This window comes from Chinchilla lanigera, unplaced genomic scaffold (genome assembly GCF_000276665.1).
Source record: "Chinchilla lanigera isolate Chin_1 unplaced genomic scaffold, ChiLan1.0 scaffold00119, whole genome shotgun sequence".
In the NCBI taxonomy this organism is placed as follows: domain Eukaryota; kingdom Metazoa; phylum Chordata; class Mammalia; order Rodentia; family Chinchillidae; genus Chinchilla; species Chinchilla lanigera.
The window spans coordinates 1,043,161-1,059,700 of record NW_004955520.1 but is presented as its reverse complement, the minus strand read 5'-3'; the positions used below and the strand labels follow the sequence as shown (position 1 = coordinate 1,059,700).

Sequence of the window (16,540 nt, the reverse complement as noted above, 5' to 3'; positions counted from 1 at the left end):
GGTTCTACGAGGTCACGCCCAGTCACAGAACGTGATTATGACACATGAGGATCCACACATCATATGATGATGCCCAGAGCTTCACTATCCAAATGCCCTGCTTCTGCTGGGTAAGTGAGAGAGCTATACTACTACTTCAGAGTAACGTGCTACTCTTGTTCAACCTGTGGCCCACAGGCTGTACATGACTGTGTGTAACAAAAATTTCTTTAAAAGGACATTTATATACTCATATTCCTTAATGCGTGTATTTTTATGTACTCCTCCACTAGGTGTGGCCCAGCCAAGCCATGTGTGACCGGCCTGAGGGCTAGAGAGTAGACAAGGCCTGGAAATCTAACACCTTCCTAATACAAGCAGGTAGCTGAACACTGCAGTAGCATCCTGTCTCTCAAAGGGTGACGACAGCGGCATTAAAAGCCGCAACGTGTACCATGAACATTAGCCTTCAGCCCTAGTGCTGTATACACAGATACCCTACTGGGTGAAACCCACAGCACGTGCCAAGGTTAAGTTCTGCCATCATGTCTGCAAATATGTCTGAAAATTTTCGTGTCTGAAAATCTTCTAAAATGTGAGCACCAAAAGCTCTAAACTACCTCCTTAAATGTTTTCCTCTAAAGTAGTAGGATCATCTTCACAGAGAGAGAGAGAAAAGAAACAGACAGACACAGAGACACAGAGAGAGAAATACCACAGGGACAGAGGACAAGCTCCTGGGCCCTTACCTTATTCTATAACATACCTAGGAAAAGAGCCAATGACTACAACAAGCACAAATACATGAAACCTGGCGGCAGAGATGTATTTCCTGCTGTTACTACAGGTTGTGAAGAGGTGGGCTGGGGAAATGCATTCAGAGGCCTAGGAAATGTGGCACTCGGAGTTTACTCTCTGTCCAATGCCAAAGCAGCAGGATAATGTGGCCGCTAGTCATGAAATACCTGCACACACATTCTGAAGGACAATTTGAGAAGGACAGCAAGGTGGTTAGGGAAGTGTGAGTGTCAGGGCAACACATGACGGGAGCCTCTGCTCCCAGGAATTCCATGGAGGAAGGAGCAGAGCCCAGCTGGTCCCTATATAAGGAGCTTTGTGGGAGCCCTGCTGTCGCCCTCCCAACAATCTGGGCCAGAAGGGAGAAACTGTCCCACAGGGTGAACTGGCTTGAGATGTAAATACTTACGAATAGCAATCACAGCGAAGGTCACCAGCAATTGCTTCCAAATTTACATCTGCATCCAGTGGAGGTTTGGTGCCATTCTAAACAAGAGAGAGACATGGTTATCACTGGGGTGTCCAAGGCTGATGGGCACCCCAGTCAGGGCAAAGTGGCCTGGCCTCTGACCCAAGGAAAGAAGTCAACTCCTGGGCTGGCGCTGAATCGCCCTTCCTGTTCAGAAGAGAGGGGAGGAAGCACGCTTCAGGTTGGGAAGGCTAAAGGCAAACAGTTTATGCTCATAAAGTTTGAACAATTTGTCAGCCACGGCAAAAGCCAACCCGCACACCAAGAACAAAACCACCCGAGCAGTACCCCCCACAGGCTGATTAGATTTGGGGTACACTGGGGCAGCACTGAGTGTTGGCAGGCACACATGCAGAGTGCAGATGTGAGCTGGCCAGAGAGGCAGCACCACACTGAACCCAGGTGGCTGAGAACAAGAGCAGTAACCTGCTCCTCACTGAGCACCAGCCCTCCGCACCCAACAGGGCCTCGCCGAGCACCTTATCTAAAACCCAACCCCGAGTTTGGAGCCAATTCCCCTTTGGCTCGTAGGAGGAGATGCCAGAAACAACAATGATCAGATTAGTCTCAGATTTCTAACACACAGCACAGTACCATGCACGCAACAGTACACACTCAGTAATGTTCTTAGTGACTTGCACTCCACAGGCAAGCGACAAGGTTTTAAGTGACTTAACATTTGCCACATTACATGGAACACGCGTGAGGGTCTGTTTATGCACTGACTCATAACTTACATATACAGTGCATACACATACTCAGCAGACGTATGAAGTCATTCCACTAAGAGGAGGCACACACGAGGGAGTAAACATTCCATTAACCTACGTCCAGGTGAAAAGAGCCTCACCTTTCCAAGAGAACTAAAGTGAGCAACTTATACTGAAACATGCATGTTATAAACAGCACAATTCGCAATAGCCAAGCCTGGAAACAGCCTAGATGCCCAGCACCAGACGAACGGAAAAAAATGTGGTATATATACACTCAACAGAGTATCACTCAGCCATTCAAAAGAACACCACGGTCCGATCTGCAGGAAAATGGACGCAAACGGAGACCAGCACGTTAGGTGAAATAAGCCACACTCAGTAAAATATCATGTGTTCTTTTATGAACAATCTAAATACACAGGAAGTTTTTAACCCACTCATGCCAGAGACTGAAATTTTTTGAAGTTTTACATGAAGTTTTTCATGTTACCTAGAAAAATAAGAATCTGAAGGGAAAACATTTCCATATGTTCCCTTGCAATGGGTATTCTGAAAATGGATCACTAGGCATTTAAGAGTTAAAAAAGAAAGATGACAGGGAAGTAGGAGAAGGGGATAAGGCAGGTATAGGAAAGTGAGAGAGGAGTAAGAGGGATGAAAATAACCGAAATATGTTATGTGAATGTACCAACATACCTGGATAAATCTCACGCTGTATTACTAATATGCACCAATAAAAAATAATTTTAAAAAAATGTATTGGTCAAACGTGGTGGCGCACACCTGTAATCCTAGCACTTGGAAGGCTGAGGCAGGAGGATTGCTGCGAGTGTGAAGTCAGTGTGGGCTACACAATGAGTTTAAGGCCAGCCTGAACTACATAACCAGACCTTGCCTCAAAAAAAAAAAAAAAACAAAAAAATTTTATAACTTCATCTGCTTATTGACTTTTCTACTTTTTTGTTTCACTGCTTTTTCCTTTAAAAAGCTCTTAAGGTTTTCTTCTAGGAAAGTAAACCCTTTATATAGAGAATAAACATTTACCATAAGTTTAACAATTTCTTCTATTCTGTTCTTTTACGTATCTATCCTTTTAAAAAAAATTTTTAAAAGACACTATATATAGCCTGGAACTTATGGGAATCCTCCTGCCTCAGCCTCTAGAGTGCTCAGATTACAATATGTGCCACTATACGCAGCTCTGAAGTTTCCAATACAGTTAATGTTCCACACTGGAAATATTTCCCTTTATCCGCTCCTTACCATTTACTCAGGGTGGGTGTTCTCCACCCCACCCTGCTGCACATGGAACTTCACAACTAAGTCTGTTCTGGATGCCAGTGCAGAAGGTTTCGCAGCAGTGCAGTCTAGGGTGACTTACTTTCTTCTTAGTTTTTTTGTCTGCACTGCTTATTATTTAAAAAACAAACAAAAAATCTTCAAGCCAATCTTGAAACCTCCACTGGATGCAGATGTACTAGCAACCTAAAAAGCTGGCTTACGCCAACACAGAAGACAGGGTTCAAAATACTGGTTGGCAAAACTCAGTGTTTTTGCTGCTTGTTTAGGACAGACCTATGTCTGTTCACTCTTCCACTCCCTAGTTTCTATTCCACTCCAAGTGTGACCTGATCCTTCTTCTACAGCAATCACCAGAAACCTAAGAACAGCAAAAGCCACTGCAGTGATTATCTTGAGCGCAGCAGGTCAGTATTTAACTTTACATGTCCTTCACTTACTCTACTCATATTTTAAGCAAGCAAACATGAGAAGGGGCAATGTCTTCAATGATCACAGCAGCTCACCTTCCTCTCTGAGAGAGAAACATGGCATATATGTATAGCTACAGAAAAGAAAGCAATCAGCTATTCTGAATTCCCACCTGTCTTAACTGCAGTGAATGAGAGAAACATTCACAAAATGTGCCCCTCTCTTTACTTACTTTTTTTTTTTGTTTTTTTTTTTTTTTTTTTTTTTTTTTTTTTTTTTTTTTTGTTTTTTCTCCGGTACCGGGAACCGAACTCACGACCTTGCGCTTGCCAGGCAGGCGCTTTGCCGCTGAGCTAAATCCCCAGCCCCTCTTTACTTACTTTTGTGATAGTTTTTAAGATGGCTAGACGATCTGCTGGGGGTGGCAAGCCCACAAAGAGTGTTTTGTCCAACCGGCCTGGGCGCAGAATTGCAGGGTCAATGATATCTGGAGAAGGGAGGAAAAACAGTATTATGTAAGTTCAACAGGACAGCGGGCATGATGGTGCCCCGCTGCAAACCCAGCACTCTCAGTTGAGGCAGGAGGATTGCCCCAAGTTCAAGACCAGCCTGGACTACATAGTGAGACCCTGTACCAAAAAATAAACAAACAAAAACATCAAAAAGCACCTTATAAAAATAGAAAATTTGCTTCTGCTTCAGTCCACCATCGAGTGTGTGCTCTTCCCTCTGAGCCTAACCATGTTGTCTCACAAGACTTTCAGAATCACACGATTCCTGGCCAAGAAGCAAAAGCAGAATCGTCATTCCTCAATGGATTTGGATGAAGACTGGTAATAAAATCAGGTATAGCTCCAAGAGGAGACAGTGGAGGAGGACCGAGCTGGGACTGTAAGGAGCTGCGCATGAGCTGCAGCACGTTTACCCTCTCGGAGGTCAGAAGATGATACCCTCTTTACCATGGTCAAGACAGTATCACCGTACCAAGCTTAAAAAGTACCACTGGTTGGACAGAGGAATATACTTCATCAGGAATCTTAAATCTTTTTCTGTGATCAGCATTAATAGATTAACAATAAATATTTGAAACCTTTAAAAAAATTTATGAACTGGACATTATCAAAACTCAAGGGCCAGGGATATAGCTCACTGGCACAAGCACCTGCCTGGCAAGTGCAAGGTCCTGAGTTCGATTCCCAGTACCAATCAATCAATCAATCAATCAAATAAAATTCAAACCTTCTGCTCATCAGTGGTGTTCCAGCACCGTTCAGAGAACCGGCAATCCGTTTCTCCCCTGAATCGCCCTTGTCCTCTGTCAAAGACTCGGGAACCGCAGTGCGTCAGTTATGTCTGGCCTCCGCTGTGCTCCACTGACTCACGAGTCTATGTTTCCAGACTGCCTTGGTAACAGCAGCTGGACATAATTCATTCTTAAAGTTCAATAATCTCAATTCTCCATATTTGTCCTCCTCAAATATTGTACTGGCTATCCCGACTGTTTTTTCTCTTTCATATTAACTTTAGAAAGTCAATGTCCACAAAATAATTTATTGAATTGTGATTAGGATTGATTCAAATCTATAGATTAGCTGGGAAAAACTGACATCTGTCAATACTGAGTCCTCATATCCATGAGGACTTTTATTTCATTACTGAGAACTTCATTTCTTTCATCAGCTTCATAGTTTTCCTCTATAAATGATACATATCGTGTTGAGGTGTGGCAAGCAGTTCTTAGACATGACACTAAAAGCACAAACTCTATCTCCTAAGAGGATGATGAGACAGTTAGAAACTGAGACAAAATATTATAGATGGCATAGGGTCTACATCTCTAATAAATAAAGAATTCTCAAAACTCAACAGTAAAAATAATATGCAGCCCACCTTTAGAAAATGAGAAAAGAACATAAAAGAGATAGTTCACTAAAGAAATTCAAGGGTGGCAAACACATGAAGTTAAATCTCATTAACTACTACAAAAAAATTAAAACCATGATGAGACATCACTACACATCCTCTTACCATGGCTTAAAAAAAACACTGGTGAGGATACAAAGAAAAGGCCTCCTACACGACTGAAAGGACTATAAAATGGTCCACTCTGAAAGAGTTTGACAACCTTCATACAGAATAAACAAATAATTACCACACAACCTAGTAACGGTGCTCAAGAGCATTTGTCCAAAGAAATGAATCTTAGGTTCCCCCTCAGAAGCCTATACACAGATGTTCACTGCAGCTTTATCTGCAATAGTAAAAAGCTGGAAAGAGCAATACGTGACTTTAAAAGGTCACATATTTTATGATTATTTTATACAAACCTCTCGACACAACTAAGAGATGAAGGAGAGATGTGGGCTGGCCTGAGATAGGGAGGGCAGAAGAGGAGGCGCGTGCCACTGGAAAGCAAGCGCATGCATCACTGATGACGAGGCAGCTGTGCCTTGACTGCAGGGGTGATGACACAAATCCACACACCTGCGGCAGTGAACGACGCAAAGGTCTACTTCCCAGTTTTGACACTGTACCAGTTACGTGAAATGTAATAGCTGAGGCAGACTAGCATGTGAAACTTCCAAGTACTACTTTTGTAATCTCCTATGAATTTATTATTGTCTCATAATACAAAGTTAAAAACCAGGAAGCTTCACATTACAAAAGAAAGCCAGACCCATCACACCACTGCTCAAAACATCAGGTGGCTCTCCTGTGTCAGAGTAACACACACACCTCAACCGTGGTTCGAAGAGCCCTCACTCCCCATCACTGCCCCAACATGCTACCCTTCATAAGCACAGGCCTGCTGCCCTACCCTCAAGAGGCCAACCTGTCTCATCCCAGGGTCTTTACCCTTTCCATCCGCTCCCTACCTGGAATGCTTTTCTCTCAGCCTTTTGCATCATTTTTTTCTTAAGGTTTCCAGGAACACAGTGACTAAAATAGCATCCCTTTGCTATGCAGCAGACATTCTCTTCTTGCCACATTTTATTTTCTTTCATGATGTTTGGCTATTACCACTCGCCCAATGGCCTGTTCCTTGTTAGCAAAGCAGAATATATGCAGGAAAAGAATTTTCTGAATGGAGCTCTGAATTTCCAAGATCAACAGTACCAGGCATACCACTGAAGCTCAGTAAGCATTTGATGAAAGAAAGAGGAAAACTTTTAAAGGAGAATACTCTACAGAACTGCGTGACAACACAAACTGTATGGTAGATAGACAACTTGCACAATAAAAGAACATGCTGAAAGAAAAATACAGGTGCAAAAGATTAAAAAATGACCACTTTAAAATGTAAAAATATGCCATTTTATATTCCCATCAATAATGGTACAACAGCTCCAGTTTCTCTGCATCCTCACTAAAGTTTTAAACTCCTATTTCCCCTCCTTGGGAATCTGGGTCTCTCTGTCACCGCCCTAGCCAACAATTCACCTCCTCTGCCGGGCCTTTAAGAGGAATGGAAACAACTTCTACCTTTGTCTCTGCCTTGAAAAATAATAATTAGACACAGGAGAGAGATATAAAGAATCAGAAGGCCCCAGATGCCAGTAAAGAAACCCAACTGGAAGTAGGTCCTGAGGTGCAGTGACTGCAGCTACCACTACGGGGATTAGCAGTGAACTACCCAGACGAGCCCTTTCTAGATTCCTGACCTACAAAATTGTGAACAAAGCAAAAACTGTTATGCAGCAACGGCCAAGCAGAGCATCAGCAAGGAAGCATTTCTTAAGGGGAAGCATACGCCTGCGGTGCAGTGCAGTGCCAGAGCACGTGCCTAGCACGCACAATTTCTAGCACCACAAAAAACAAAAAATTTAAAAAGCTAAGCATGAAATAGATTACAGGCAATAAAAACAATGTAATGCTGGGCATGGTGGTACATTCCCAGCTACCCAGGAGGTTGAAGCAAAAGGATCACAGATTCGAGGCCAGCCTGGGCAACAGCAAGACTCGCTGTCTAAATAAAACTAAAAAGCCAGGGATGTAGCTCAGTTGTAAAGTGCTTGCCCTGCATGCATGAGGCCCTAGGTTCAAGTCCTCAACAACAAAAACGAAAATCAAAACAACGTGACATTGCAATAGAACTGTCAAATGAGTATGAACATGAACAGATCTTTGTGTGTGTGTCCCCACATGTAGCTATCAATATAATGGGGCTCAAAGCGATGAGTGAGGTACAGCAAAGAGGAAGACAATTCACACATACGCAGGAAAGGACAAAGCACAGGTTTCAATTCATCTGTCATTCTTTTTTTTTTGTCTTTTTGAGACAGGGTCTTGCTATGCAGCTTATGCTGGCCTTGTGCTCACTTTACAGCCGAGGCTGCTCTCAAACTTGCAATAATCCTCCTGCCTCAGCCTGCTGAGTGCTGGGATTACAGGCGTGCGTCACCACGCCAGGCATTCATCTGCCATTCTTAACACAGTTCAAACACTGACTGCTACATCCAATAAAGGCTACACAACTAAGAATCTAGAGACTAAATATCCAAGATAAGTGATCAGAGGAAGAAACGTGAAGAAAGGCGATATATGTGGATGTATTGAAAGAAATTTAAAGAAAATCTAGTGATATGGAAGGACTTATATAATCTACTCAGATTAAACTAAAAGATAAAGTGTACAATAAACAAGCACTAAAAAATAGTACCATGAAAGACCAAATAAAGTAGGCTATCTATTTCTGGAGACAAAAGACTACCTTTTTTTGCAATTTGACAGAAAAACATCTGTCTGCTAAGAAAAGACAGGGTGTGACTCTGTCTAAATTTGAGGGACTTTTAAGATTTCTTCCAGGATAACTCTATAGTGTCATGACCTAATGACTATTCTCACTACAAATGCTGCAACTGCTCATGCCCTGGTAACTACTGAGGCTGCCTGCTGTTCACCATCAGTGTGGCAGACACACTACCACACCGTGTAACCTTTGTGACAACCCTACAACTTGTCAGTAAGATCAAGTAATACAGGTACAAGGTGTCTGTCATATAATAAAAAATATAGCTGGGTTTTGCCAATGGTTCCTATGAAGAACCTCAAGATATCTGAATTTTCCTTGTGACATTGTGACTTCGTTGTGCTAACGAGGTAACTCAGGATGATCACCCACGTAGCTTCAGAATGGTGACTGGTTACAACAAAAGACCAAACATGGGAATTTGGAGTGTCCCTGGGGAGAGACTGAGTTCAGTCATGTGGCCAATGAGTTAACCAAACATTGTCTACATGGTGAAATCCCAACAGAAACTCTAGACCCCAAAGCTTGATCAGTGTCCCAGCTGGTGAACACATGGACATGCTGAGAGCTCTGCGCTCTATGTAAGCCTTGGTAATAAAACTAACCCTGAGGAGACCGCTGTCCGGAGGGCCGTAAGTTGTGTTCCAAGAACTCCATTTGTGCTGGCCGTCAAGCGAGCACAGCCTTTGCAGAATGACTGATGACTTTACAATCTCAGCATGAAAGCACAGTCTACCTAGTGTTAGACCCGCTAGTAAGACGTAGGAGCTGCAGCTCGAGCTCGAACCTATTCGTCAGATTCCAGGGGCAGTATTCGTTATCACCTGAGTCAAACTATAAACCCTCACTGTGACAGCGAACCTTTCAGAGACTGAGTGCCCAAACTGCAACCCCAAAACAACCATTTACCCCAAAGTGCCAACACTGCAATTAAACCTAGCCTTTGGCTGATGCGCCAACATGGGGGCACCTTGACTCGTGTGCCCACACAAAAGGGCTCTATGTACCCTCTGTGGCATGACACTTCATGCATAGGTTCTCCATCACTGCTAACAATTGTCAATTTTTTTCACTATAAAATAGAACGCAACTAATTCATCAAAGTAACTTACATGAAATGAAAAATTATATCAGCTTCAAAACTGGCAAATCCTTTTAAGCAACCACATCATTACTAGGACAGTTAACCAGAAACATCACAACCAACAGCTATGAAAGAGTGGGTCACATCGAGGGCAAAGTATCAAGCACTAAGAAGAGAATTTCGGATTCAAAAGAAAAGAAAATGTGACATTGAGCATGTTTGAATTTTTTTTCTTTTTTTTTCCCCATTTCTTTGAGACAAGGTCTCACTGTGAGACTCAGGCTGGCCTTGAACTCATGGTGATTCTCCTGCCTCAGCCTCCCGAGTACTTGGATTACAGGTGTGTGCCACCACACCCAGCTACTTTTGAATTCTTGAGCTTTTCCTGTGTCCCACAGAATGCATGAGTTTGAAAACAATTATAAATCATAATTAAAGACAGATATAGGGGCATGGTTCCACTACAAAACTTAAAAATCTTCAACTTGCAGATAGGGTGAAGAGTCATTATAAGCCTGAGAGAAACCACAAGCCAAATATACTTTTGGGATCAGAAATGTGTCTAACTAGTGTTCTCTGCCAACAAGAAAACTTTCTAAGTACCGACATACACACAAAAAATCAGCAGTACACTTTTTATTACAGCTTACACAAAACTTTAAAAAAGCTTCATTTAAACTCATGAACCAAAAAGATATTGCCCTCATTTACTCTTTCTTTGCTAGAATGTATGTCAATCATATTGCACAAAAGCTCCAAGTTTTAGATTAGTCTCTGAGATGGTCTTCTTTCTTACCTGGCCTGTTAGTGGCTGCCATGATAAAAACCTGCTGACGGGCTTCCAGACCATCCATCTCTGTAAGTAGCTGATTCACCACCCGGACACTTGCGCCAGCCTAAAATAAAAACAAATCAGGGGCTGGGGATTTAGCTCAGCCGCACAGCGCCTGCCTGGCAAACGTGAGGTCATGAGTTCGATTCCAGGTACCAGGGAAAACAAAAAACAAATCAGTATACTTCCATCAGCCTTCAATATAAAAGGAGAAAAACAACATTTTTTTTTCTGTACAAATAATATATTTGCTAACTTGAATGAAGGCTTCTCTCAAAGGTAACTAACAGTGGCTAGGCACAGTGGTGACGTCCCTGACATTCCAGAGGCTTGAGGCAAGAGGACCACAGGTTTAACGTCAACCTGGGCAATAGCAAGATCTTCTCTCCTTTTTTTTTTTTTTGGTTTTTCTCTGGTACGGGGAACCAAACTCACGACCTTGCGCTTGCCAGGCAGGCGCTTTGCCACTGAGCTAAATCCCCAGCCCCCTCTTCTCTCCTTTTTAAAAACAGGGGCTGGGGATTTAGCTCAGCGGCACAGCACTTGCCTGGCAAGCGCAAGGTCGTGAGTTCAATTCCTGGTACTGGAAGAAAAACAAAACAAACAAATAAACAAACAAACAAAAACAAAGGTTAACTATAAGCATTCGTAAGGTCGCTCTACAGGAAGGCACTGTTGCCACACACTGTTAAAGGAGACCTCCTGTAATCCCGCTGTTACTCACTGCCTAGACAAGCGAACTGAGACACAGAGAGGCTGTACTACCGGAAAAGGGAAGGGTTTATTCACAGCAAAAGAAGGGAATAAGAAGGAGTAAAACCCAGACACATTATGCCTGACCAGCTCGACAAAGCAAAGTGCAATGCTCTGCTCTGGACTCCACAGGAGACTTCTGAATAGGACAGGGAGCCATGGAAGAATCTCTGCCACCACCAGTGACATCACTATCAGAGAAGAAATGCGAAACAGAAGACCATGATGGTGGGGACCGTGATGGTAGGGAGACAAAACACCTGAGGCCGGTTTTATAACAGCTTACTATACATGCTAAAATCTAAATCACAACTTAAGTTTTTGCAACTTATGAGTGTTATTGAAGATTTTAAGGGAAATAAGGGAACAAATGTTTTACAACTGAAGAGCACCCCCCCATAACAACATTTATAATTAAACTACGGAAAGTTTCTGGGGTACTTATTAAATAGTGATGTTCATCTGTTCCCCAAAGGCAATAAATTCTTAATGTTATGCTTCAAATCTCCACATAACCGTACTCCTGACAGCAGCTGTTTCTGCCACTCTCTGTACCAAAGTGTTTAAGAAATGGGGTTAGTACAAGTGCTACACAATGCAAATGAGTATCTTCTCCAGACAGCAGTGACACTAGGTTTTAAAGCTAATAACCTATCCCTAATTTGAGTGCTCAATGTCTTAAATTGTATTTTGCCTGTTTCAAGAACTTTAACTGAGAGATATAAAACTACAAGATTATAAGGGCAAGTATTCAAAATTACTATCACTTCCATTCCCAAGTACTCATTTATGTGAGTCAGGATCACCAAACTATTAAGCAACCAAAATAATACATGATATAGGCAGATTAGAAAACTTATCTCTGAGCTCTGATTTCAGATTACTAGGTCTCTTCATTAAAAGAATCAGCATGTTCCCAAGGAAGGACTTTACAATTAGTACCTGTCTGGGAACCTACAAAAGATTCATGATGTGTAAAAACATCTATAAACAAGCCAGTGTGATTGCAGGAGGACAAGTTTGAGCGCAGCCTATGAAATTTACCAAGACCTGACTAAAAATTTTAAAAAGGGGGGCACCCAGTGTGAAGGCCCTGGGTATAATCCTAGTACTGCAAATAATTAATAAGAAAAACTACCACTGTAATATTTACCTCTCTGTCTGACCTTCGAGGACACAATGCGTCCATTTCATCAAAGAATATCACACAAGGTGCGGAGTTCTTGGCTCGTTGAAAAACCTGTCGCACAGCTCGTTCACTCTCACCAACATACTAAACACACACAAAGAAGAAATAAAATGTAAAAATGAACCTTGAGATTTGGGCCAAATAGTAGTAAACCTAGTTTTAATTCACATTTAGATGTCACAGTCCAAAATGCATTAAACCATACATAAGTACTGATACTGAACCATTATTAATATAAAAGTAGCTAATTGTGTATGGTTCATCTCAGTGTAATTAGCTACTATGCAAGCTTATTACAAATTTCCTCGTCATAAAATGAAGACCAGGATACAAGGCGCTCTCTAGCTCAAAAACTCCCATAGTTCTCTTTGTGTTTCATCACTGATATCCTATGCTTTACACATACAGTGATTTTCATTAATTCAACAGTATTTTAATGTATACAAAGCAAATTACCATCCCATTCTTATTTTTAATATTTGTCATACAGCAGAAGATTCACAGTGAACCAATCAGGTATCTTACATGTTTTATAATAGCTTACTATATATGCTAAAACCTAAATCAAAACTTAAAACACCAAGACTAGTAGTAATATCAGGACTAAGTACTATGAAAAATTGTATGTAATAATAACATGGTTTCAGTTTTTAGCTGGGCATTAAGAAATTATTCTTACAAAATTTCAACCTACCTGACATAGAAAAAGCGGTTATTTGTTAATCAAACTGCTAAGGCGGGATCCAAAAATCACCTTTGTAATACCAACTATTCTAAACTATCATGTAATTATTTAATGACTACATGACTATAACAATCAAAGGAAAAGCCAGGTACGACAGTGCACACCACCTATAATCCCAGTACAGGGGAGACTGTGAGGCAGGAGGTTCACCACAAGTTTGAGGCCTGCCTGGGCTACATAGGACTTCAAGGGCAGCCTGTACTACACAGCAAGTCTCTGTCTCAAAAAAAAAAAATCATCAAGGCAAAGACCTAACATCATATATGACAGTTGTTGGCCCTGGACTCACTGGGTAGCCCAGGCTGGCCTTGATATTGAGGTGATCCTCCTGCCTCAGGCTCCTAATCTGCCTCCAAACATTTCTTCTTACATTCTGAAAGGTCCCCATCAATTATTTTTCCTATTAATATGTACTTTACTCTTACAACATTTTATATTATTACAACATTTGAACTCTTCTACTTTCATTATAGTATAAAGTCCTTGGGTAGCTGAAGTAATGTCTTTTACAAAGTTTTCTCTCTCTCAACATCTTGTATAATGTAAATATAAACTAATTTTCCTTAAAAATTTAACCTAGCAAAACTATATTTGAAATAGTGAAACAAAATACAATACTTAGTTGATCGGTTGATTGACTGATTCATTCATTTATTGGATCAAGATCTCTGTATAGTTCAGGGTGGCCTCAAACTCATGACCATCCACCTTTCCCTGCTTCCTGAGTGCTGGTATTGCAGACATGTGCCTCCAATACCAGCTGGGCGGAGGCACAATGTACTTGGATGAGTATGCAATCTTACCTCCCCATTGTAATTTTACCTCCCACATGCCCAGCACGTATGTGCCTCCACCCAGCTAGTACATATTTTAAAGGAAATTCGAGTAACAGTGAGTTGAAACAGTTTAAGGCAGGGATGGAAGACAGCAATGAACGTAACTGGAAAGACACTGGATACAGCAAACACAAATGATCAAATGAAAGAAAATTTAGTGAAGGGCAAGGTAAACAAAGTTTCAAAAGGGCAGATTAAAAGCAATTTAATCTCAAACAATGTAATAGCGATTAAAAATAAGCAAATAAAAGAAAATCTCTCCTTGGACTAGGAGAAGCAGCATTTCAAGTTAAGGCCCTATTGTTACCATCCTTCTTTACGAGCCATTCAGTTTGCAGCCATGATGATCTGGTTTTGGCAAGGCCCACTACTGAGGAAGTTCTCTTGGACTGGGCAAATGCAGAGCTCTACTCGCGTCCCTTCCACACCCTCTGGTCACTCTGACAGTTTTGGTTTGGGGGCTGAGAGTCTTGAGAACACTTTTGGTCCCCTTTCCAGTGCTTGCTTCTTTCTCCTGAACTATCGACACCCTCAGGGTTGCCAGTGGCCCCCAACATACTGGCTCTAGCAGAACTTGTTTGCCCATTTCCAGAATATTAGGCACTACTTGGCTGATACTGACTCCCAACTCTCCTCAGAGCTCCAGACTGATTCCCTACTATCCGCAGGACAGGACACTCTCAAATGGCTCCTTAAAACGTCCCAGAGCAAATCCATTTCCCAACCCCAAAATGTCTATGTCTCTCCCTGGTCACATCATCTAATCAGCATCTCAGAGTCACTCTCGACTTATCCACAGAGATCTTCCCCTACTGACCCCGAAAAAGCAAACCAGAATGCAATGGGGAGGTAAAATTGCATACTCATCCCACTGGCAATGAAAGGAACAATCTGACACCATTAGTGCTGTGAGGATGTGAGAAAATCTGACACAACTATTTCATGAAAAAATGTTGCAATACATAGTATTTTTCAAAGCGTATATAGTCTAAGGCACAGCAACTCCACTTACAGGTATTCTGTATACTTTATAGGCAAAAATCCTACAAATATCAAGTATATATGAATACAATGTTCAACCTAAATACAGGAGAAAAAAATCAAGAAAAAGACTTGATTTTTCAAAAAGTGTGGTTATACTCATTCAATGCCACACCAAGCAGAAAATTAGCAAATTCAAAGTAAATGTAGCAGCAAAGATAAATATAAATATACTACAAAAACAATCAAACTACCCTGCAAAAGAATACAAGTCTTATGTAACACAGTTCCAAAAATTACTGTGTAAACACAGTAGCGTATACATATGAGTCTCATATGTATCTACCACCCCAGCTTCAGTTATCACCAACTCAACCAACTAATGCTGAGTCATCTATATCCCTTTCTGATTTTTTCCTTCTTTCTTCTTTTGAAGTAAATCTTAGATACCATATTTTATCTGTAAATCTCTCATTATCTCTGAAAAATAATGATTATAATATAACATCATCACACTTAAAAAATTATTTACTTGGGGCTATGCATGTTGCTCAGTGGTAGAGTGTATACTCAGTATGTACAAGGCCCTGGTGTTTTATCCTCAGCATTACTACCACAAAAAAAAAAAAAAAAAAATACACACACTCGAATTTCCAACTGTCTCCTAAGTTTCGTACTTTAAAGCATATTATGTAGGGATAATTATGTATACAGTGAATACAGAAAAAAATGCATCCTCAGCCACCCCCACCCCTTGAATTTTGGGATAGGTTCTTGCTTCGTCAGCTAGACCAGGCTGGCCTTGAATTTGTGATCCTTCTGCCTCAGCCTCCCAGAGTGCTGGGATTAGACATGTACTCAACTCTTTCTAATTTGAAATATTGTTGGGAGCGGCTGAAGTTGGAAAGTAATTATGCACGCAGGACGAAGCCAGCCTGAGAACACGGGAGCTCCTCAAAGCATGTAAACAAACTACTGCAGCTTGTTAATTGATTGCTGGGTAGAGAGGATGAAATTAGTATCAACCTCTGGAGGGTATAAATAAAGGCTCTACTGTTCTTGGGCAGATCTTCTCGGCTTACGAGAGAGAGAATCTCCACCTGACCCAACTTTTTGTCTCTTGTGTGTATTTTCCTCATTCCCGCCGCTGTTCCTCCTTGCGGTACAGCAAGAGCACGAGTCATGACAAAATACAAACTTTAAATATAGAAGGAAAATTTATGGCATGTGAGCCACACCACAGGACACAGTGAGCACACCAGGAGCCAGACCGTGCGGACTCAAGTCTCAGTTCCACCACAATACTTCCGAGCTGTCAAACTCTGGCAACTTACTGAGCCTCTCCACACTGAGGTTTCCTTTCCTGTGTACTGGAGGAGAGGACAGCTTGTACTTCATAGGGCGATTCAACGATAATGGATGTCAATGTTTTGACAAATATATGGTACAGAGTAAACACATTAAAATGTTAGTAAAAATAGCAATGAATTATATCTACTTTGCAGGCGCAGAAACATACCACAAGTAATAGAGCACACAGCAAAACTCAACCTCTTCAACTACAGCAGTGAGTCTATCAAAACACCACAACTGCCCGGCCTCGTGGTTCCCTGGAAGGAGGGCTTCCGGCGCACAGGGAGCTGCGGGTGGGGAGCGCCAGCCTTCTGGCTGGCTAGCTTCCTGCCTGCTGGCTCCCGGAGG

At 41.7% G+C, this 16,540-nt stretch overlaps 1 protein-coding gene, 1 long non-coding RNA gene and 1 pseudogene across 2 annotated transcripts in view; 2 read left to right on the top strand and 1 right to left on the bottom strand.

The window, feature by feature from the left end:
* Positions 1–16,540, bottom strand: part of Nvl (nuclear VCP-like) — a 58,211-nt gene that overhangs the window by 9,476 nt on the left and 32,195 nt on the right. The window contains exons 17-20 of the mRNA XM_005409226.2: positions 12,242–12,361; positions 10,300–10,399; positions 4,050–4,156; positions 1,187–1,263 (exon numbers count right to left, since the gene is read on the bottom strand). Of these exons, the coding sequence (XP_005409283.1) occupies positions 1,187–1,263; positions 4,050–4,156; positions 10,300–10,399; positions 12,242–12,361 (404 nt within the window). The remainder of the gene's footprint in view (positions 1–1,186; positions 1,264–4,049; positions 4,157–10,299; positions 10,400–12,241; positions 12,362–16,540) is intronic.
* LOC102008881 overlaps positions 2,902–16,540 on the top strand; it is an 18,579-nt gene continuing 4,940 nt past the window's right edge. The window contains exon 1 of the long non-coding RNA XR_264581.2: positions 2,902–3,665. This is a non-coding gene — a long non-coding RNA (uncharacterized LOC102008881). The remainder of the gene's footprint in view (positions 3,666–16,540) is intronic.
* LOC102008563 lies at positions 4,284–4,756 on the top strand (annotated as a pseudogene).